General features: G+C 44.6%; 1 protein-coding gene across 2 annotated transcripts in view; it reads right to left on the bottom strand.

Moving 5' to 3' along the window:
- Positions 1-24,371, bottom strand: part of SLC24A3 (solute carrier family 24 member 3) — a 505,924-nt gene extending 481,553 nt beyond the window's left edge. The window contains exon 1 of one of the 2 annotated variants that reach the window (XR_003209402.2): positions 23,724-24,371. Coding sequence is in view for 1 of the 2 variants with exons in the window: in XM_025876957.2 (XP_025732742.1) it covers positions 23,724-24,162 (439 nt within the window). In the remaining variant the exon portion in view is untranslated. The remainder of the gene's footprint in view (positions 1-23,723) is intronic. The other variant, XM_025876957.2, reaches the window with a different exon arrangement.
- Positions 24,372-24,909: the final 538 nt, after the last annotated feature.

Here is a 24,909-nt window from a genome sequence, read left to right as displayed (position 1 = left end):
CCGCAGGAAAACGTCAGAGGGGCTCAGGCTTTGGAAGTCCATCAACACAGGCAAGACATCAAAAGGCAAGGTGAGGCTGGGAGGGAGAGTCACAGGTACAATTTGGTGAGAAGGGGACGAAATCAGAGTCCCGCGGGACAGCTGTGTGAGTCATATCTCTCCACTCTACCACTTTTCCTCTCACCGGGGGCTAATCCCAATCTGTCTGAATCCAGCCACACATGGATGCTCAGGCTGTCAACGTCTCAATTCAAATTATGGTGCGTGTGTATCGACCTGACATAGAACCAGAGGTCAGGGTTCTGCACGAGGAGAGCACTGTGCAGGACCACATCGGCACCCCGAATTCCAGCCTGGTCCTGCTGGTTTTCGGATGCCTCGCAGGGTCTGAAGCCAGGCTGAACTCGCATGAGACACGAGCAGATGCTGAACACCAGAGAGCACAGATTCCCATGCCTTTACAGGGACCCCATGCCAGGCCTCCTTATAAGGTAATTTCTCATGAAATCCCTTCCCAGGATGACCTGCAGACGGCAAAACGGGCAAAGGCAGGAGAGGGGCAGAGAGTGCTGCTGGCTACCCGAATCCTGACTGCTCCATCCACCCCACCACCTCCCACACCAGGCCGGCGGCAGAGGGCACTTCGGGTCCCCGGGTCATCACGCCATCCCTTTCCACCGCAGAAAGAGCTCTGCTTTGGGAGCAAAAGGGACACGAGTGAGCAGCCGCAGCTTCTGAAACCGGGAGGGTCTCTCAACTGAAAATGTAAAGGTTCCTCCCGAGAAGGAGGCACAGTGCGATCACTCCCGAATGTGTTTACGAGGATGGAGCTCATCCTATGTGCGTTGTGTGGCCCTAACTCCTCATTATCGTCATTTATAGGCCAAGCACTATAAAGTAGAACTAATCTTACTTTTTCAAGTTAATTGCAGGATTTGGAAGTGTCTGAAGTCTGGGCAGTTCCCTGGGAACAGCAGCCTAGGGAAGAAAAGGGGAAACTCTACCAGCTCAACTGTTAAAAAAAGAAGAAAGGCAGGTTTATAAACCTGGTCCCCAAAGGAACCCCCCATTCCTTTTCTACACACACATCCCTGTCTGCCTGTCACATCTGCTGGCTTTTCCATATGGCCCTTGATGCTCATTTTGAGGGTTTTTCTTTTCTTATCTAAAAACATTGTGGGGGTGGAGTAGAGAAATGTATAAGGAATTACGGCCCAGCCTTTTGCTTCTCTGGGGAGCAAGGTAGACTCCAAGCATCTGCGGGCATGAGCTGCTCACTTCCCCTGAGGTATTTCGTCCCCTTAACCCCCATCACTCATTATCAACACCTACACCCACCCTCAAAGTCACAACACTCTCCCGAATCATAGCAGACGCCTGGTTCCCTAAACCCTGCCATAAGGAAACCAAGGAGCTTTTCTGTAGCGCTCATTTCACACGAACCACGACACTGCTCCTGGACATCCATGATGGTCTGGAGCCTGGATCAGGTTCTCCAAGGAAGGGGACCCCGAAATAACTTGTACTCTGTTTGAGGTGAACAGGCCATGGAACGGAGGCAATCTCATGTGAGGTCAATGAGGCAAAGCTTTCTCCATCTGCATATGGGAATTCATTCATTCATTCATTCATTCATGCACTCATTCACTCAACAGTTGGTAAGCTCCTCTTTGCAGAGCAATTCACTACGTACTGCAGGCCCCTGAGATCCAGCACATACCCAAAGAGACACCAAAAGTGAATGACTGATGTGGTGGTCCCACTGCTTGGCATCACCTAGGCACGACATAAGGGCTGTGTGTTAGAATGTTCAACTCCAGCACTCTGTGATGGGGAAAAACAATGAAAACACCTCAAATGTCCAACAGAACAGGAAGAGCTAAAAAGCAAAATCATCTCTGATATACCCATGTGAATGAGACAGTGAGGAAAACAAACACAAGAGAAAGTCGTACAGGGTAACTCGGACTGTAGAGGTCACAGAGTTAGAGGCTTGAATGTGCTGGTGGGGCAACCAGAGATTACCAATGGCAGGAAGTGGTTAGCATCCCTAGGGTGGAAAGGGCAATGGAGAAACAGGGTGTTACTAGGGCTCCGGAGCCAGGCCATAAAAGGAGGGGCTTTCAGCATGAATGCAGTCATGGGGAGAGGCTGCTGAAGCAGGGTGGGAGGGGAAGAAAGAGAAGGGAAGGAGATGCTCTTCTTTCTCTCCCCGTCCTGTACTCCCATTGGCCAAAGTGTCTGAAAGACAGAGGGCCAAGGAGCTGGGGAAAGTAGCTCCTGGTGATAAAAGAAGAGCAGGGAAAGGGTAAGAGATGCATCTGAGGGTGCACTGGATATCCTGCAATACCATTCTGGCACTGAAAAAAGAAGGTGGATCAATCTCTAGCACATATTGTTGAATGAGAACAAGCAGGATAAGCCAGGCCAGTAGGCTCTTGGACAGGGCTGTAAATATTGGGGATAGAGGCAGAGTGCTCAAAGAGAACATTAGTGTTATCTGTGACATCTTCAATTTTCATTAGCAGGAAGTAACCCATGAACTACTTTGGTAATAACAACTAATTTAAAAGGGTGACTGCATGAGCCACCTCTGGTGTGTGTTGCCTCCCAACCCTGCCAGCCAGAGCTGCTGTCCCCTTCCTAAAAGTCCTATAGCTCTTTTTAGGGGACTCCACATGTGGAGGTAAGCCTGGGGTACCAAGGACAATGGATGCCACCCCTTAAGGAAAGGGCATCCTCCTTTCTACCCCCAAGAAGTTCTGTATTTCCCTCTCGACATCCTCAGGCCCTCAACAGAGCAGCCCGAGCTTCCCGAACACAGGAAGGTCTCTATCTCGGCATTTCAGATAAAGCTTACTAGGTCTGTTGGAAGTAGAGTCACTCAAGGAGCAGACCATATGCTTGGGGTATGTTCGCATGCCCAGGGCAAAATCACAGCACCTGTCTGCCAGCCAGGCTTATAGATGCTTCTCAATGTTCTTTCACATGCAATTAAGAGACCTTGTTAGTACAAAGTTTCCTGGCTCCATCCCCAAAGGTTCTGATTCAGGAGGCTGGGGTGGGGCCCCTGACTCTGCATGTCTAGCAAGCTCATGGAGGGGGGGGGGGGCGGTGCCGGGTGATACTGACGTTACAGACCTGAGGATCTTGCTTGGAACAGCACTGGCTTATACTACAAGCAAAAATTTATGACATGCCGAAGAAATCCATCAAGCTGGGTAATCTCAATGGCTCTGCGAAACCAACAGAAAATCACATTTATAAGAGTAATTCTATGAAATAAAAATGAATAATGATTCAGGGCATGCTCAGAAGCAAAACTATATTGCTCTGGCTGTAAATTAGCCTTAGAAGGAAGCAGATCTCCAACATCTTCCAGGAGGTTAGTGATTTAAAATTAATGATAAAATTGGAGAGTTTTAGTGTTTCCCAGTGGAAAGACAACACAGCACAAAGGTGCACATTTCACAGATGGGAAACAGAGAACACATGTGCACATGCAGCTGACTTCCAGGAGTGAGACTTGAACCCCTGTCTCCAGACTTACTGTCCAGTACTCCTGGTTCCGGACAGGATGGGCCAAGTTCCCCACCCACGAATGTTTTCATGGCAGAAAAAGATGCAGGAGGATCAAGAAGTTTTATCGTCCTTCATGGTGGAACAATACAGATCAGTCCTGTACAATATCAACATAAAAGATGTCATTCCTGGTGTCTCCTAAAATAAACCCTCATTCTGCACTGACACTCAGAGTGTTCATCGAAAGACCGTGCTCCCAGGCAAGCACTCATTCCTCTTATCTTCCCTTCTTCCTTCTCTCCTCCCTACTCTCCTTCCCAGTGGAATCAGAAAACACTGAAAAAGCAAACACTGAAATGGAAGGGCCATCAAGAGACACGATGGCACCCCGGAAGCCTCTAGGACCATCCCTTCCCAGGCAGAACAAGATATGCCCATGTATGGCGTTCTTGGCTCAAGACTGAAAGATGATGATCTTGCCATCTTAGGCAAAACAACTGTCCAGATCAGCCTCAGAGTGGACATCCTTCTCCTCCCAGGCTCAGGGCTGTTGTTTGTAATTCAGTTAACACTGCTGGCTTGTACAGCCAAAGGGCAGCTGGAGAGATCCCCTCCCCCACCCCTGGATTTTTTTCATTGCTCTTGTGAAACTGAGTCAATGGAGAACATTTTTTCCTTTTTATTTTATCAGAGGAGCAATCAGCATGTAGGAAAACCAAAGTGACTGTCAAGAAGAGAAAAGAAGAAAAAAACAAAGTGTCTACTTATAAAAGGGAAGGTCATCATGTGATATATTCTGAGGAGATGCCTTCCCCGGAGTCTCATAACCATCTTAATGTGTTTTCCAAACTGGTACCTCTTTGCCATCACTGACCCATTAACACTCTCTTTGCCTCCAGTTGTAGTAGAGGTTCTAGGGTTTTCTGACGAGGAAGAATTTTACACCGAACTGCAATGTGAGGTTGAAGAGACAAGGTGGGACACTCGATACCAGGCAGAGAATGCCTTAGGAGTAAACAGAAATGAAGAAGCTATTCAGATTACTCTAAGACAGGGGCGCCTGGGTAGTGCAGTCAGTTAAGTGTCCAACTCTTGGTTTTGGCTCAGGTCATGATCTTGGGGTCCTGGGACCAAACCCCATGTCGGGCTTCTTGCTCAGCGTAGAGTCTGCTTCAGATTCTCTCTCCCTTCGCCCTTCCCGCTCATTCTAGCTTGCTCTTTCTCACTTAAATTAATAAATATATCTTAAAAAGAACACTCTAAGACAGGGAACCTAGCGGACAGAGCTCTATACAGAAACATGTGGAAGCCCCATAACTCCACATTGTCAGCAGCTCCAGCAAACCTACTAGATTACTATAAACACAATAATAACTAGAGAGCATAGTGACTTGTAACACACTCATAGGCTAGTGTTTAATTAGTAATAATTAAATGTTTTAAGTAACCTATAACATTTTAAATATCAATAAACACTTAAATACATATATTCTACATATTCAACGGAATATCCTATATACTCAATGGAGTGCCAACCAGCCCATGAAATGATAATTATCAAAAACTGATGGTTATCATTATTAAAATGTTAAGTCTCAAAAATGCAACATGGAGCATCATATTGATAACCACCTATCTTATTTTATGAAAGGATCCCATGAGAGTGTAAGAGGAGTATCTGCTAACTCTAAAAAAAAATTTTTATGTATACGACTAGACACTAGAAAAAACACTGAAAAGTAATCATTTTAACTCAGTTTCTTCTTTTTATTTTTGTTACTACTTATACACTCAGCAGTATTCCATCAAAGAAGCAACTGAGACTCCTTTTTGTTGGTACAGTATCATCTGGGCAAAAAAGGAATAATCTAACAAATATTTATTGAGCTTTTCCTCCAAACCAGCCACCAGGCATAAGATGGTGAACACAACAGAGGAAGTTCCTGCTCCCGGGAGCTGACATTCTCCTTGGGGGGGTAGCATCAGCACAGTGAGAAAATAAATATACAGTATAACAAATGAGGACACAGTAATGGCCCAGGTAAATGCCTGTTTGATGTGCAATCACTCCAGGACTTCCTGTTCCTGTTTCTCAGAGTCAGACCACAGGGCACCTGGGAGGCACAGTCAGTTAAGCATCTGACTCTTGGTTTCAGCTCAGATCATGATCTCAGAGTCATGGGATCAAACCCCACCTCGGGCTCTGTGCTCAGCGTGGAGTCTGCTTAGGACTCCCTCCCCCTCTCCCTCTGCCCTTCTCCCCTCCCAAATATATAAATAAAACTTTAAGAAAAAACAAAAGCAAACAAAAAAACAGAGAGTCAGACCACAAAATCTGATATGCAAAGTGTATTAGTTTCCTAGTGCTGTAGCAAGAGATTCCCACCAACCTTAATGGCTTTAAAACAAACAAAAATCTGATAGTTCTAGGAGTGAGAAATCCAACAGGGGTCTCAGTGGACTAAATTCAAAATGTCAGCAGGGCTGTGTTCCTTCTGGAGGCTCCACAGGAGAATCCCATTCCTTACCTTTCCCAGCTCCTAGCAACTACCGAGATTCCTTGGCTCATGGCCCCTTCCATCTTCAAAGCCAATAAGAGGACCACCCCCACCTCTGCTTCTGTCCTCACTTTCCCTGACTCAACCCCTCCTGCCTCCTTCTTTCACTTACAAGGACCCCTGTGATCACAATGGACCCACCTGAATAATCCAGGATACTCTCCCATCTCAAAACCAGCTGATCAGCAAACATAATTCGCCCTTGCCATGCACCATAGATTCACAGGTTCCCAGGATTAGGACATGGGCATCTTTGACAGGGAGGGGAACATAATTCTGCCTACCACACTGGGTAGCTTCTGTTGACTTCCTGGCAGGAAATGTTCCTCAAAGATGTTCAGCACAGTGGAAACTACCATTGTCTACCTACGTGACTTTGAGCAAGTCAATTTAACCCAAAGAGGATTACAATATCTAACCCATCATTGTGTGTAGATAATTGAGATAAAATATGTGAAAGAGGTGTGACCATGAAAAAACACTGACCAGTCAGTTAATATTAGATAGATTTAGCTGCTCCTGAATCTCTTTATCCATGAAATAAATTTCTTCTTCTTTGTAACAAACTAAAACTTTAAAGCTGAAATCTGAACAGGCATCCTGGGATAATATGGCCATCAGTCAACAATATGTGATTTGCCCTTTTCTACATTCATGGAGTGTGGGTGAGCCCCTGAAACAGAAGGATGGGATACGACAGGTGGGCTGTGGGAAGTGATAGGTGGGCTGTGGCACACCGGTCCCCTGGTGTGAACTCCTATCTCAGAACCAGGCTGCTGAAAGGAAATGCTTCCAAGGAGACCCCCACCCCATGAATATGTCTTTCTATATCCATCCATGCAGAGACTCCAATTCCTGGAAATGCAACTCAACCTGGGGAAAGAGTGGATGGATGGGGGAATATTACCATCTGCAGAATAACAAAAAGGAAAAGAGAGAACCACAGGAAGATACAAACTAGGGTGGTAGACTTTAATGCACTGTCTCTAGATGGAAGAACTATCAACTAATTGAAATTATATGAATAAAGCTCCATCTAAATATTCAAACTACCGGGAGATCTCCTCTCAGGCAAGCTGAGTCACCCTAGAGAAGTCAACATAAACACAAGGAATTTGGTCAAGACCATGAACATATCTTTGGCTAAAAATATGCTAATAGTAACTGGACACAATATGGCAAGGTGAGTGCTTTGGAGAGACAGGAGTGTCCCTTCACAGGCACACATGGGGCCTGGATCTTCCCTTTCAAAGGTAGATAACTCAAAAAAAAAAAACCTGAAAATTCACTGCAACCTAAAAAAGAATACTATACTTCCAAAAATAATTTATTAAAAGTAGAAGAAGTAAATTTTAGAAAGAATTAGTTTTGTAATCCCAATGGCATGCAAAGAAATATGGGCTATATGAAAGAAAATTAAAAGTGAGCAGAAAGGCTAAGATTACAATGGCAGCTAGTTAATATGGGGATGGACAAGATATGAAATTAAAAAGATGGAAATACATGAACAAAACCTAAATGGAATAAAAGGCAACAGAGCAGACCCAAAGTGCTGAAAACAAAACCACTGAGGAGGAAAAAAAAAATGTAGAAACTCTTGCATAATGAAGAGGAAATGACAAAAAGAGGGAAATGATGAAATGAGAAGATGATAGATACAAAAGACAGACAAATGAGTATCCAATCACAAACAGTTCGTGTTCCAAAAAAAAAAAAAAAAACAACCAAAGCAGATGAAAACCACAATCTAAGGTCATATTCTCCGGACAAACTGAAAGACAATTAGAAATTGGCATTTTAAAAATATGCACATAGGGGCGCCTGGGTGGCTCAGGTGGTTAAGCGACTGCCTTTGGCTCAGGTCATGATCCCAGGGTCCTAGGATCGAGCCCCGCATCGGGTTCCCTGCTCAGCGGGAAGCCTGCTTCTCCCTCTCCCACTCCCCCTGCTTGTGTTCCCTCTCTCACTGTCTCTCTCTGTGTCAAATAAATAAATAAAATCTTTAAGAAAAATAATAAAAAAATATGCACATAAACTTTGAAATTAGAAATCACTCTCCTAAATAATTAATTGCAGAAAAAATAAAACTACAATGACAAGACTATCTGAAAAGTATAATAATGACTACTTGACACTTTGAAACTTATAAGGTGAGTCAAAGCTGTCCTCAAGGGCAAATGCACCATTAGCTAGAAAGAATAAAAACATATAAATAAAGCACTTAATTCGAGATATTAGAAAACAAAGGAAGAGAAGATTTTTTAAAAAACTATTAAAGATGTAATTGATTCAGAAAACGGGGAAAAGCAAAATTGATAAAGATACATGAGATGTATCCTCCAAAAATAATAAAATAAACCAAATACAGTCAGATTTGATCAAGGAAAAAAAAAACACATGAGTTAGTAATAAGAAAGTGTTACATAATCACATTAGAGAACAAATTGAAATTTTAAAATGCAATGCATAATTTGGTTCATTTTAAAAAGTCTTAATGAAATGGACATTTCTGAGAAAACAAACTAGCTCCATGGAAAAGTAAGCAGTGGCAGAAATTGAAGATTTTCTCCAAAATTATTTTTAAGAAGATTGCTACAGGCCACGTAAAGGCCAGGCAGTACTATATAAATATTCTTGCAAATTTTAAAGTTACAGACCATCCCCATGCTTCATAAAATATTCTGGAACATAGGAGAACTTGGAAATCATCGATTAGTTTTGTGAAGTTAGTGCAATACTAACACCAAAACCTGGCAGAGAAGCTGTATGTCAATATCTGTCGAGAATATAACAGCAAAAATCCAAAAGGAGTATGAACAAATCAAACCCAATATCCTATGAAAGGAAAAAAAATAGCATGGCTATCTGGGGTTTACCTCAGGAGCAGCTTCACATGGATATTTATGTTACATTATACTAAACACTTCAACAAATGTTAATAAGGCATTTGACCACATATAACATCCATGGCTGATTTAAAAAAAAAAGAAAAAAAAACTTTTAGAAAATGAGAAATAAAAGGAAACTTCCATAGCATAATGAAAAGCAACTAACATAACCAAGAGCCAACAGTAAAAAACTACCCACCTACAGCATGAACCTAAAAATTCCCTCTGGGGTGCCTGGGTGGCCCAGTCCTTTAAGCATCCAACTCTCGGCTCAGGTCATGATCTCGGGGTCATGGCATTGAGCCCTGTGTCGGGCTCCATGCTGGGCATGCAGTCTGCTTAAGATTCTCTCTCTCCTTCTCCCTCTTCCCCTGTCCCCCCCACTTGTATGCGCACACTCTCTCTCTAAAAAACTAATTAAAAAAATAAAAATTCCCTCCAAGTACACCTATTGTGATGAGCACCAGGTGTTGTATGGAAGTGTGAAATCACTATATTGTACACCTGAAACTAATATCACACTGTATGTTAACTAACTAGAATTAAAATAAAAATTTAACAAAAAAGAAAAAATAAATAAACCTCCTTTCTGAGCACTTTTATCATCAAAAAATAAATCAAAAAAATAAAAATTCCCTTTAATAGAAAACTATTGGAAAATATAAGGTATTGGTTTGTATAACAATTTGTCTTTATTATTATTACGTAGTTTAAAACTTAAGAATAAAATATAAAGAAGAGAATTAAGAAAAAATTGTAAAGACTAAATATTTTAAGAGAATATATAAAGAATGAAACAAGAGTCAGAATAAATAATAACAATAGTTCGCACAAATATATGTAAGAAAGAGATAGGGAAATAATTACGAATCTTGACAGATTTGTTTTATAGCCTTGATCAAATGAAGAAGCACCCTAGGAATGAAAAGAATCAATGCTGTAAAATGCCATTTCTCCACAAATTATTTATAGATTTGTCAAAACCCAGAGGCACTTGAGCAAAATTCAACAGAGATTCTAAAGTTCACCTGGAAGGATAAACAAGTGATAATAGCAAATGATTTTTTCTCCCAGAACAAGAGGAGAGGAGTCTTGCCCTATCAGATAATTAATATGCTAATGGCCTACAACAATTAATTAATGAGAAAATAGAACAAAACAGACATCACAACATCTGCCTCTGATACATAAGAAAATAAGCACGGAATAAAGGTCATACCATAAATGTGTGGCTAAAGGAAAAATTATTCAATAAACAATTTAACTGTTAAATCTGCTCATCTGTTCAAGTAAAATCTTCATCTTAGCTCAAATAAGTTCCAAATGAAATAAAGAGGTGTTTTTTTTTTAATTAAACCATACAAAAAGGAGAAAAAAGACAAAGAATTATGTGGAATAAACACACCCTTGATATCCTGAGTCTAAGAATAAAACAATGAAAAAATACAAGAGAAAAGAGATACAGTTTTGACCAGATAAAAATGAAATTCTTCTGTACACCAAAAAGGGGGGTGGGGGAGGAAAACTTCTGATATAGGATAAAAGACGAATATGTAGAATATATAAAGAGCTTTACAAGTCATTAAGAAAAACAGTTATCCCCTTAGAAAAACATGGAGAACAGACATGAGTAAGTTTTTCTCACAAGGATATATATATATGGCCAATAAACATTTTTTAAACATTCAGCTTCACTAGTACGAAGAAATGCAAAGTAAAGCAATGAGATACCATCTCTCCACAATCAAATTGAATTTAAAATATGTAAAATAATCATAATATTCAATTCTGACAGAGAACACTGAATTAAGCACTCTCAAACACTGCTATTGGAACTTCTAATTTGTCTAAATTCCTGGAAAATTACATGGCAGAATGTTATTAGCCTTTACAATAGGCATGCACTTTGACACTGACATAGCACTTCTAGGAATCCAGCCTAAAAGAATCATCATCGACTATCAAAGACTTCAGTACAAGAACATTCATCACAGTGAGGACACAGAAAATACCTAAATATCCCAAATAGAGGCCTGAATAAATAACTTATAATATAACCAGAGGATAGAATGTAATAGTTTAAGACCATGGGGTCTGGAATCAGACAGCCTGAATTCAACTACTACCCGGCCACATAGGAACTTTAAGCAAGTTAATTACATACTTCGTCTTATTTTTCTTTGCCTGTAAAATGGAGATCATAATGGTACCTATTCCACTGGATATGGTGATTAAAGGAGTCAATACAGGTAAAAGCACTTAAACAGTGCCTCAAGCATGCAAAGTGTTCAATAAATTATCACTTGCTATAAATACTAATAAAAATATTGTGATTTTTAATACTATTATTATGCAGACATTAAAAATTATTTTTAAAGTTTGGTGCCATGGAGAAATGTTTACAATAAGTTAAAAAGCAGAATCTACCAATTCTATACAATCTCTTCCAGGAAACAGAGGATAAAGGAATACTTCCTAATTCATTTCATGGGGCCAGCAAAACCAGACAAAGATAGTACAAGAAAAGAAAACTATGACCAATACCCTGGGTGATCACAGGTGCAAAAGTCTGCAATAAAATATGACCAATTCAAATCCAAGAAAATAAAATGAAAAACACACCATGATCAAGTGGGGCTTCTCCAGGGTATGCAAGGCTAATTCTGTATTTGCAAATCAATCTATGCAATCCATCGTATTAAATGTCTAAAGAAGAAAAACCATAGGATCATATCAATTGATGCAGGAAAAGCACCTGACAAACTTCAATATCCATTCCTGATAAAAATTCTCAACAAATTATAAGCAGAGGGCGCCTAGGTGGCTCAGTTGGTTAAGCAACTGCCTTCGGCTCAGGTCATGATCCTGGAGTCCTGGGATCGAGTCCCGCATCGGGCTCCCTGCTCAGCAGGAAGTCTGCTTCTCCCTCTGACCCTCCCCCCTCTCATGTGCCCTCTTTCTCTCTCATTCTCTCTCTTTCAAATAAATAAATAAATAAATCTTAAAAAAATTATAAGCAGAAGAGAACTTTTTCAACTTGATAAAGAACATCTATGAAAGTCCTACAGCAAACATCATACTTAAGGATGAAGGACTGAAGGCTTTCTCCCTAAGTAATCAGGGATAAGGCAAGCATGTCCACTCAAACTCAACACTGAACTAGAAGTCTCAGCCAGTATAATAAGGTGAGAAAAAGAAATTAAAAAAAAAACTGGATTTGAATGTTGATAAGCAGCTCTATTCATAATTACCAAAACTAAAAACAACTCAAATGTTCTTCAATAGGCAAATGGATAAACAAGCTGTTGTACATCTTGTTTAATGGAATACTACTCAGCCAGAAAAAGGAATGAATTGCCCACACATGCAACAATGTAGACAAATCTGAGAGTCTGAGTGAAAGAAGCCAATGTCAAAAGATTGCAGCCTACAGGATTTGATGTGTATGACATTCTCAAAAAGACAAAATCAGGGGCGCCTGTGTGGCTCAGTCGTTAAGCGTCTCCCTTCGGCTCGGGTCATGATCCCAGGGACCTGGGATCGAGCCCCACATCGGGATCCCTGCTCGTCAGGAAGCCTGCTTCTCCCTCTCCCACTCCCCCTGCTTGTGTTCCCTCTCTCTCTATGTCTCTGTCAAATATATAAATAAAATCTTTTTTAAAAAAAAAAGAAAAAAAATCATGGTGACAGCAAACAGATCAGGGGTTAGGGATGAGGAAGGGTATAATTACAAAGGGTTAGTATGAGAAAGTTTCTAGGGGGTGATGTTTTTGTTCTGCATCCTGTCAATCAATTTTCTTGTATATTCATATTTTTAGTTTCAAAAGCAGTATCCAAGACATTTTATATATTATTCCATCAATTTTGCAATATCTAAGGGAGGAAACATACCACAATGCTGGAAAATACTGCAACTGACCTGTCCTCAGGTCCAGATTTATTGAAAATAGGTGCAATGAGCTTTCTTTCTGCACTCACCCCAACAAACACTGGTGATTTCAAATGACCACACTGTGAAATCTCACTCAGAAGGGGATTTTCATCGGGTTTTCAAAACCTAGGGTGTTAAGGTCCTAAGAAGCTTTGCTTTGTTTGGAAGTGGTGTTCAGATCACAGACTAGAATTGCAACACCAGGTATGGAAAGTGGTGAAATCTTGTCAACTCAAAGACCCCAAAAAGAAAAATTCAAGGGCACTCATCTTCGAAATAACCAATATTTCTTATGGCTGTATGAGGTGACTAGCCAGGTGGAAGGTAAACCAAGGATGTTAACTTTCTCCTGAAGCAAGCCACATGTGTCTTAAGAGCCTGGATTTCTGAAAAAACAAATCTTTTGTTACAAGAAGCAGCTCCCCCAGAATTTCCCTAATTTTCCCCATTTAGTGACTACACTGCATGCCAAATAACTCCCAGCAAGATTCCAGCACTCCAGAAACATTTCCGAATTTGAAATAATTCCACTGAGTCCATCTGCACTAAATATATTTCTAACCTTCATTTTCTGGGGTGAGGGGGTGGTTATTTACTAAGCAAAGAATCAGAAAACCAGGGTCCGGGCCCTGATTGAATTCTCTTTCACATCAGGTTCCTCAAACATAAAGTCAGATGTTAAGAGACAACAGTCCCAAGATTTCCATCTCTAATACCCTAGGAAAAAAATAATGGGGACAATAGTATTGCAGAAAGCTTGGCTAACCTGCCTGAATGAAAAAAAAGCTTGAGTAAACTTTTCACGGAGCATTCATTCAGAAACACTGTGCAAATGACAGAAAACATGATCCACCGAAGAAACTGGTCACCAGCCCCGCGCGGCCTTTACCTGGCACTTAGCGCACGCTGCTGTCCCTGGAAGGACGGAACACAATCACTGAGCGAGGTCTCCATGGCCCAGGCTCATGAACATCGATGGACTTCACGCTCCTCTCCCCACCCTCAACTTACAAGCAGCCTTTCACTGGAGAAGTTATAATGCTTTAACTATTCTTGGAGGTGACAGGAGTTACTTACCTTGCCTGTTTCTTCTGTATAAAAAGGTACATAGGCTGTGTGGTTATGAAAAGGGCAACACAAGTTACCCTTGTGACAGTGGATCTGTCCAACACTCTGACTGTGGTGCTTACAGCAACCGACACAGGTGATAAAGCTGTGCAGAACACACACACACACGTACACACATACTACACACATACACACATGTACACACATACTACACACATGCACACACATGCCACACATACACCCACTGCACACACACACATACACATATACCGCACACCTACACACTACATGTACATACATACACATGTACACACACTACACACATACACTTACACACACACACATGCACACCTGAATACAACTGAAACTTGGGAAATTTGAACAAGGTTGTTGGCTCGGATCAGTAGCACTACTCTGGTTATGATATTATACTAGACTTTTGTAAAATGTCACCATTGAAGGAAACTGGGGAAAACATACGAGGAGTCTCTCTGCATTATTTCTTACAATGGCCTGTGTATCTACAGCTATCTCCATAAAAAGGTCAGTTAAATTTAAGAAGATGGTGAAAACTAAGCCTCCCCCTTATCCCTGAGCATAAGCCCTCCCAGGAGGCAACAGTTCTTAGCAGTTTCATGTGTACAGGAGTTAAGGGATAGAAAGGAGGAAGGCAGGAAGAGGGGGAGGAGGGCAGGAGGAAGGGAGCCTGAAATAACTCAGGATGGTCCTGCAATGTATCAAACTAAATTGTGCAGCTCTGTCATACTCATAACCACCCTCAAGACAACTCACTGAGCCTAGGAGAATGTTTCCACTGAACGACACCCCTTAAACCCCACTTCCTCTCCCACTAGATTCCCACTGGATCTCCCTCCAGACAGGACACGGGGTGACCCCTTTCTGAGAACTCTGACCACCCACTGATAAAGATCCAGAATTAGAGACATGAGAGCACTTGCCAGTGACATGGCCTGGCTGGATCACCTTACAGAGAAACTCCTTGTACATCATTTCAATGGCCTCACGTAAATATGAGTAGACACCAAGGATCACTTGACTTTCGAAGAAAGCACATAACATGAAAAATAAAATAGACAACAGCAACTTGGAGAAACCAAGTTGGTATGTAAGCGATGATACTGTATTGATGAAGCAGAACAGGATGCTACTAAAAATAACTTTCACAGGGGGGTAAAAAAAAAGAGCTCTTGGAAACTAAAAATATGACAGCAGAAATTAAAAGCTCAGTAGAGTTAAAAGATATGGTTAGGCAACCTATGGAAATTAAAGCAAAAGGATGAGAAAAAACGTAGGAGAGAAGAGACAAGAAATCAGAAGATGAATCTCGGGAGTCAAACACCCAAATAACAGGTAATTCAGAGAGAAGAGAGAGCTTAGGATGGAGGAAATCACACAAGTTCCCAGATCCAAAAGACGTCAGCTTCCAGATTAAAAGAACCAAATGAATGCCCAGGAAAATGCATGAAAACAGGACCACGTCAGACATTTAACTGTGACAGACCTGAACTTAGGAGCAGAGCAAAGAGCACACATGCTTTGGGGGGGGGGGGGGGGGGGAACAGGTTTCATACCAAAGAATTAATTAAAAGTGGAACAGCATCAGACTTCTCAGGGGCAACCCTACAAGTTATAGGAGCAATGCCTCCAAAACTGTGTGGAAATTGTGTTCCAGCCTGAATTCCCCACCCACTCCCAATCTTCAAAGGGTGGGGCTAGAATTAATGTATTTTCAAACCTACAATGTCTTAAACCTTTGTTCTTGCTATTTCCACACCCCCTGTCTTAGAAAGCACCTGGAATGTGTGATCCCCAGAAATGTATACCACAAATGAAGGGATAAACCAAAAAAGACAGGAAACACACATAGGATCCTTCAACATAGGGAGAGCTGGGGGAAAGAACCCACAGGCAGGAAGAAGGTGAAGGGAGATCTCAACATGACAGCTGGGCAGCAGATTTAACAAGCAACCTGTCCAGACTGGAACAAGCCGCAAGAGTCCGAGAAAGATTTCTTCAAAAAGAGAACTGGATAGAATATCTAATGGCAGTGTACACAGGCAGAGAAGATGAAGGAAACCGGAGGAAAATTCCAGCTTTAATTAGTCGTGAAGGTTTAAAAAACAAAACATTCGTGTTTAGGACAGAAAAATTCAGCCCAGCGTACTTCACAGCTCAGCTACGACGTGGCCGTGGTAAGGTAAATACTGACCACCCATCTAACCCAGTGGTGCCCGGTCTTGGCTGCACATTGGGGCTATCTGCCTCACTTGTAAAAAATCCCAATGCCCAGGCTACCCCCCAAAACATTACATCAGAATTTTGGGGGGGGCAAGACCCAGACATAAGTAAAGTTTAAGGTTCCCCAGTGATTACAACGTGCAAAGAAGACTGAGACCCACGGAGTTGAGCAAAGATACAATTTTCACCCTCATGCATACTATTCTCAGGTCTTTATCTGTAACAACTGCGTATAAACTCAACTTTAAATGATCAGCTATACTCCACCTAGATGTCCTACTGGTAATCAAAATCAAAATGTCCAAAAGTTATTATCTCATGTTCCTTCTTAAAAATGGGGCTATTGACTTCTTGATGTCAACTGGGGGCACCCCCTTTCTCCTGGTGGCCCACACCCCACCCCTGCCCCCTTTGTTCTTTCATGAAAGTCCTATTCAAGAAACCTGCTTGTTACTTCCTTGTTCAGAATTCACAGTATGTCACACAAGTGAAAATGACCTTTGTTGTGGTCAAGCAATGCAGAAATGCAGTGGGGGAACGAAGAAAGAAATACCAAGTTGCAAATGTGAAATTCCACCAACTAGGTCACAGATGAGCAGACGTTAATTATTCTTGCTATCGTAGAAATAAAGAGTGACTGACAAGCAAGGAACAATGGCTAGATTTCATGATTCAAATAGGCAACTTGTTTTGGTTTGAACACCTCCAGATATGACAAAGGCCTTTTCCCCTGTTCACTCAAACTCCCACCTAACGTCTTTAATCTAGAGTGCAAAGGGTCATGACCAACATGCTTCACGGTCATGGACAGGTCCAGGAAAGTTGGGTTTCCATCCAAGGCTCAAATGCCTAGGCACTGCCATTCTAATCCCACCACTCCCTTTTCTACACATTTCATTAAAAATTAGCCAAGGCTCCATTTGGGGTCTGTGCCTAAAACCTTATCACCTCAAAATTCCCCACAGTGTTTGGGGAACCAATTTACATCCTTGCCTACAGTAAATGAGAGAAGCTGTCTCCCCTGCACCTCTGCCAACACTCGACATTATCATACACTTTCATTTTTGCCCATCTGATCTTAAAAAAATGGTATTTCATCATTTTTAAAATTAGATTTCCCTGAGGGGCACCTGGGTGGCTCAGCAGGTTAAGCATCCTGATCTTGATTTTGGCTCAGGTCATGATCTCAGAGTCGTGAGATCGAGCTCTGTGTTGGGCTCTGTGCTCAGCGGGGAGTCTGCTTGAAGACTCCCTCTGCCACTCCCCCCACACTCTTTCTCTCTCTCTCCCCGCCCCTTCACCCTCAAATAAATAAATAAATCTTTAAAATTAGATTTCCCTGATTACTATTAAGGCTGAGGATTTTTACTGTGTCTACTGGTCATTTGCAATTGCTTTGTGAATTGCCTGTTCATATCTTTTGCCCATTTTTTATAAATTAGCTTTTTTGTCCCCTATTCATTACCAACTTAATTCCTTTTATTTTCCAGGTTCCAGCTTCTCCTTACCACCAACACCTCCTCCAAGCCATGCTATATTTCTCATTCGTCTCTCTCATAATTCTTGAAAATTAGTTGTTCAACACCTCTCCTCCCACTAAAGTCTAAGCCACCATGAGGACAATATTCCGGGTATCCATCTTCGACACCGCTATCACCCCAACAACTAGGAAAAAGCCTACCACATGTTTACTGAGTGAATGAATGGAAGTCCCTGGGTCTTATGCCAATAGGGTTCAGGCAGGAATTCATTCAAGGGGTGCCACTGAAGACAGTTTCCTAAGGGACCACTTACAAAGGTGGGGGTGGGGGTGGGAAAACCAACGAGGGATGGTGAAGCCCCCAGGACTCCCAACGATGAACAGCATCACTGCCCCCAGGGATGAGGACAAGGACAAGACAAGTGCACCTTCCAGGAGAGAGTCTGGAAGACACCATCCATGCCTAAGAACTTAGGACTCCATGATCACAACTGGCTGGATGGTGCCCCCCACTACTTCACTCAGAGAAAACCTCTTCCACTGAATCTTTAATTCTCAAACCCTATAGGAGAATACCATGTTTCAAACCATCGCAAAGATAAACAAAAGCCAAACAAGCTCTACAGAAACTGAAGGCAGCGAAAGAGCAGAAAAACTTGCGTTACCTTCTTGGCAGTACAAGCCATTTGCTATGTGACTTCAAGGATGCCTCTGAACTCTCTGTACCTCAGTCTCCCCAACACAAGAGCCTGTATACTATCATTCCCCCAAAAAAACTTACTTCACTCAAAGAAAAGGAATCTCCCTAAGGAAAAAGAGAGTTGCCAAAATCCTGTCCTCTCAGCCAACTTCCACCAAGCCTTGGAGTTCTCAGCAAATGGCTGGTTTTGCAATTCTTTTGGCTTTGCCAACCCTCTGGGGTATTAAAAAAAAAAAAAAGAAGAAGAAGAAGAAAGAAAAAGAAATCTTCCCACAAGGATTCAAGGCTTGCAAGTAAAGGAAATCTTTGAGAAAAATCTGGGTTGATGAGCAGCTAAGAAAAGCCAGGAGAGACACATCTATATATGTTTAGGCAGAAAATAGAAAAGGTTGAAAAGCAATGTGTTTCTAAAATACTGCTTCTATGAAAGCAACCTTCTGTTACTCCTTTACTCTCCCTAGTCGACTGAAAAAGGCAGCGTGATTCCCATTTTCTATTCATGTCCTCCTAAGCTGAGGCTAGGGAATGCAGTGGCATCCAGCTTGGATGCAAATGGGCTTGCGTTCAAATCCTGCCACTTAATGAAGTGACACCAGGCAAAGCACTCACATTCCACAGCTCCGTGTTAGCCCATGAAAAATGGGTAACAACACTGAATTTGATGGACGGGGGCAGAATTCTAAATTGTGAGATTAAAATGTATGCCAGTAACTGAGCTCCTGAGGCATGGTAACTAGTTTTTAACACAGGTCCTGTAGTTCAGAAATCAAAACAGCTTTTTTACTCAACAAGCATCTTTTGAGCATCTACTGTGGGCGGGTGGCACAGATGACAAAGGTGAGCAAAGGTCACAGGGTCCCTGACCTCCTGGAGCTTAGAATCTGGTGAACAGGACAGATTACTCAAACCAAAACCAAATAAATACATAATTGCCAACTGTGATAAATGCTATGAAGGGAAAACTGAGGGTGTTCAGAGAACAAAACAGGGGATCTAGTCAGGTCAGGAAGATCTTGGGCCTGGAGGTGAAGGATGAACTGCTGTGATGGTGACTGTGGAACAGCATGTGTGGCAGGTCTGGGACTAGAAGAAGTGTCACCCTTTTCAGGAGCAGAAGAAAGGCCGAAGTAGCAAAGCATGGAAGGGAAGGCAGGGAGGGAAGATAAAGCTGGAGAATCCAGCAAGGCATCTCCCTGTCAGCCACAGGAGGGATCGAGAGGTTGTGGTCTTTGTCCTCTGAGGAAGAGGAAGCCACAAAGCTAAAGATGTGCTCTCAGATCTGCAACGGAAATTTGCAGTTCAGACACCCACACGGCCCTCTTTCCAAATACCACCTGTGGACCCCATACCTGACTTCAGATGCACTGCCACGTTATCATGATTGGAAGGTATTTCAAATATGCATGTATTATTCACCATTTACCACCTTGGGAAATGTCTCTGATCTGTAAGTTATTATCCCTTGGACCCCTGGTTTTCCAAAGACAGCCACAACACACATGCCCATGTTACACACCAACACACATACCCATCTGCTTGCCTTACGATATACCCTGATGCTCCTCCACTGAGTAAGTGGCGGTTTCTCTGTCACCCCTTTTTGAACTTGGGTTGACATCTGTCACTGTCTTGGCCAAAAGAAAACAGTGGAAGTCATACCGTGTCATTTTGGAGGCTAAGACAGAAAAATGCTGTGCACTTCCACTTTAACCTCTTGGAACACAGCTGCTGTGCTATGAGGAAGTTCAAACTAAGGCACATGGAGAAGCCATATGGAGAGGCCACATATAGGTGTTCTGGTTGATAGCCCAGCTGAGGGTCCAGCCAACAGTGGGCATCAACCCCAGACACGGGAGTGATGTTGCCTCCAGATGACTGCCAACCCAGCTGTCAAGTCACCCAGCCTTGCACTCTTTCCAGCTGAGGCCCCAGACATGGAGCAGAGATAAGCCATCCCTACTACACCCTGTCCAAAGTATCCATGAGCAAAAAAATAAAATGGTAGTTTTACACCACTATATTTTGGGGTAATTTGTTATTAGCAATAGTAACTGGACCAGATATGTGTGTGTGTGTGTGTGTGTGTGTGTGTGTATGTATGTATATAAACTTTGAACTATATATATTACATATATATATTTCTCCCTTACTCATTATTCACCTACCCAAGAACTTTCTAGAGGGAATGTCTATAACCACTGCTGAGTTAGAACCTCTGGGCTTTTTTCACACAACTTCTGGAAAAAAGGGGGACCAGTTTCCTTACTTCAAAGAAAAATTAAACACTTTCAAACCACTCAAAACACACACAAGTAATCCATTCTCACTGTAAAAACAAGAAAAAGAGAAGAAAACCCTTGTTAGCAAATCTGACACCTTATTTCAATTGGCTTTGAAAACCGATGGAAAATGAGATCTTTATCAGCAACAACTAAAGAGAGCACCTAGGCCCTCTTGCTTCCTCTACCACCGAACGCTCAAACGTCAGCAGAGTGTGTGCAAGCTTAAATAAGGCAATGCACATAAAACGTCCTTGTTTTAGCACAGTGCCTGGCACTTAAAAGCCCACCAAGTTCCAGTTATTATTACTGCTTTTGCTGCCCTGAGGGTTAACCTTTGTCTTGATTCCAGCACTAACCCTTCCTTTAATAATGCTTGCATCCCATATCAGCAGAAAGGACTCTATATTGGAGTTCGGTCAGATGTCCAGAAAGGGAGCTCAGATTCCATACGATCAGAAATGTTATACAACACTGTGTAACCCAACTTCCACGCTTCTCTACTTTGGTTTGGTGAAAGGACTGTCCTCTTTATAAAAAAAGAAAAATCAATATGTGTTAGAAAACAGGCTTCTGAGAAGTTACATTTAATCACTGCATGGCTTTCAAGGGGAATAAATAAAAATATCCCCCTTTGATCATTAGCAAGGTACCCCCCATGTGGTTATATAAATATTACAAAGCTGCACCCAGATGGTGGCATGAATACCAGGGAACAGACGTGGGATCAAAGAGCCAGGCCACCTCAGGTTGGTTCCTCCCTCTACTCCTCAATTGCTGTGTGACCTTAAGCGAATCACTCAGCCTCTCCCAGACACAGTGTCTTTAAAACAAGGCTAAATTCCAAACTTTTTATCCATACTGAAAGGACCCTTAAGTAGAATAGCACCCAAGTTTCCAGGGTAAAAGTCACTATTCAAATGCTTAAGTTTGCTAAATGACAACCCCCAAGCTAAATGATCACTTGCAGATTCACACACATTAATTAATTAGCTCAAAAAAAATAGCTCAAAAAACCTGAGCCTTGCTGAGAATCAGCTAGGCGTCATATAATGAAATTATAAGTATCTACCTGAAGAAAAGGTGACTAGGGACAGAATTAGGACTGGCATGCCATCTGAGGCCTGGATGGCATCCCCCTTCACACTGCTAGCTTTTCACTATTACTGCCAGTTGCTGGGGTAGGGGTATTCTGAAGCCCTACATTTATGGGAGGGGAGAGAGAGGCAGAAAGAATATGGGAGGAGAGAGATCAAGGGAAGGGACAGGGAAAAGAGCTGTGCTATGGAACTAAGTCCAGAGTTGGTGGCACCTGAAAAGAAATGTCACTGCTAAGGAAACCATTTCAAAATGACATTCAAGTCACCAGGTTTCAAGTTTACAGAGTGTCTGCCACCCCCTTTCTCCCTGAACATCCCAGCTTTCCCAGGGCCCAGGCAGCCCCCTGCCACTGATGGACTTAACTGTATGGGTCACATTCTCCATCCAGAAAAACGTCTTTTATAGCCTGACAGTGGTGGAAACTCTAGGACTCACAGAGCCCCAGCACGCAGGAAAAATGGCCGGCATGTAATTGACTTCGCATGGTCCTTTCCAAAGGTGGCATCAAGTACAGACTGGCTTTGCACTCATAAAAATCCGGTAGATTAAAGAGAGGTGAAAGAAAACCCTCCTCGTGAGAATCAGTCAGAAGCTGCTTTTGGCAGGTCTGGCACTGCCCTCCGAGAGAGGTCCAGCTTCCCTCCCCAGCACAGCCCCCTTCCCGATGTCAGTCCCCATCACCAGATAATCTGGGATTCAGGAGAAAGGGAGAGAGCTGTGGAGTCCCAACGGCTCCACTGAAGACCTGGGCAGACTTTCTCATATTACTCTATATGAGGAAGTCTGTCAAGAGGTCTGTTAAGACCTGAACCAAGCCCGACCATATGCTTTCCCCCCGGAAGCATGAGACCAGCCAATTTGGGGGAGATCCCTTTTTTAATTGATGCCACCCTTTTACCATCACTATCAAAAGGCTTTTATTCTGCACTTCCTAACGCTTCGTATCAGAGCTACATCTATCTTAACACCAAAGCACGTATTTGTAACGGCTTTTTCTCACAACCATTTTTACGGCTGTTTTCCCACGAACTGTGCCACTTGAACGGCTGGGATATAAAACCGTTTTTACAACAGTTATTCTTCCAAGTCTCTCCCTCCGTTATTTAGACAGCTGCCCCCCAGGGTCCAAACTGTTTTCAGTGGACAACTGTTCTGAGCACATTTCTCCACAAGGTCTATTTCAGCTCAAGAAAAGCCAAGGACAAAGATAAGACAAAAGTTGTGGGTAAAGGGCAGACCCACTGCAGGGCACCATAAGAGCAGTCGACAGCGTGATGGGCAGGGCAATCTAAATCATTTCTTCCAGAATTACAAGTGCACAAAAGGGATCAGCCTTCCCAGTGAGTGGTCAGTGAAAGAGAACAAGTACATTCCTAAGCCCTAGCCAGGTGACCAACACTTTTTTTCCTACCCGAAGTTCCGGGCACCTGTTCTGGAAAAGTGGGTATGGAGCTCTCTACCTGGTACATACCGCCTGTTCTGTGTGGGGAACACTGGAGAATTACGTGTTCTGGCCAGTCAACCAGCCCCCTTCGTGCCCGCAACAAGCCAAAGGTATACAGGCGGTTACCTGCACAGGTACCGAATCTTAATCAGGACCACTTTATTGCTGGCCTGGGGGGGGGGCGCTTCTTTAGGGTAACAGCCCCCGCCGCCTCTACCACCAGTCCCTCCAGCCGGTTGGTCAGAAGGATAGAGCCAAGAGGCACAGGTAAGTGTTCCCGGGGCCAGCCGGGCGGCCCCACGTGCCGGCCGCGTTTCTACTGCGCGGTCCTCGCCTCCAGGGCACCCTCCTCCTGAGCCCCTCCAAGGGGCAGGGGGAGTCCTCGTGCCCGGAACCCCCTCCCACCGGCCAGCCTGCTCGCCCCGAGCCCGGCCCGGGAGCCCCGAGCTCCCGGAGCCGCAGCGCCCACTCGGGGCGAGCCGCGAGCACTCACCATTATGCTCTTGCATGCTCGACAGCGACCAGAGCAGCAGCGCCACCAAGGCCAGGAAGCAGAGCTGGCTCAGCAGAAGGTCCCTCCGGCGGCTCCGGCGACGCTCGCGGTCCTCGTCGTCGGGCGACGGCATCCTCGGGCGGCAGGGTAGCGGCCCCGGCTGGGGCCCCGGCGGGCGGCGGCCGCTCCTGTCGCGGGCGGCCGCGGCGGGGACGGCGGCGGGAGGCAACCCTGCGCGCTGCAGCCGCGCGTCCTCGCTGCGCTCCCGCTCGGCCGCCGCCGCCTCCTCTTCCTCTTCCCCGCCGCTGCCGGGCTCGTCGTCTTCGTCCTCGTCGTCGCTGTCGCTCAGTCCCTCTTCGCCCTCCTCCTCCTCCTCCTCGCCGCTGGCCCGCGCCGCCGCCTCCCGGCGCTCGGGGTCCCTCTCCTCCTCGCGCGCCATGGCTCCCACGCTCGGCGTCCGCGCTCGGCCTCGGGCGGCGGCGCGGCGGAGGCGGCGGGGGCGGCCGGGAGGCGGGGGCGGCGGCGGCCGAGGAGGAGGAGCGGGGAAGGACCGGCGGGAGGAGGGCCCGCCGCTGGCCAACTCCGCCGGCTGGCGAGGCCACCCGGGCTGGCTCCGGCCTCGCCGGCTGCGGGAGCGCGTCGCGGGGCCGCCCGCCCCCTCACTCCATGGTCCGCGCGCGGGGAGCGGGGAGCCGGGGCGAGCGGGGCCGGGGCGCGTCGGGAGCACTGGCGAGGCGGGAGCACGAGCGGCGCAGCTCCCGCAGCCTGCGGCGCCGCGGCGGCTCAGGCTCGGGCGCGGGCGGGGGGCAGTGCCGGGGACGCAGCCCGCGCTGGCCGGCGCGGCGGAGAGGGGGCGCGTGGGGAGGAGACTGAGCTGGGGAGGGAGCCCGGTCCGCGATCCTTCGGCCGTGCGGGGCCGGGCGGGAGGGGGCCAGCGCAGAAGGCCCCCTCTTGGGGAGCACGCCACCGGGAGGCGGGTCTCCGGGCTGAAGGAATCGCCCGAAACTTCGGAGAAACCGAGGGTCTCTTCAGCCCCCTCCCCACCTTCTGCCCTGAGCGGAGAGGCCGCGAGTGCGCTCGGCTGCGCGCGCCCAGCCCCTGGCCGCGCCTCTTCCCGCGGGCCTCCTGGGTTTCCCTCCGCCCCCTTGTGGGGATCCCCTGCGCGCCAGGCTCTGGACCTGGGAAC

The sequence above is a fragment of the Callorhinus ursinus genome, unplaced genomic scaffold (genome assembly GCF_003265705.2).
Source record: "Callorhinus ursinus isolate GAN/ISIS: 27379988/994484 unplaced genomic scaffold, GSC_fseal_2.0 scaffold29, whole genome shotgun sequence".
NCBI classification, from domain to species: domain Eukaryota; kingdom Metazoa; phylum Chordata; class Mammalia; order Carnivora; family Otariidae; genus Callorhinus; species Callorhinus ursinus.
Note: the sequence above shows the minus strand (reverse complement) of the source record. Positions and strands in the feature narration are given on the sequence as shown.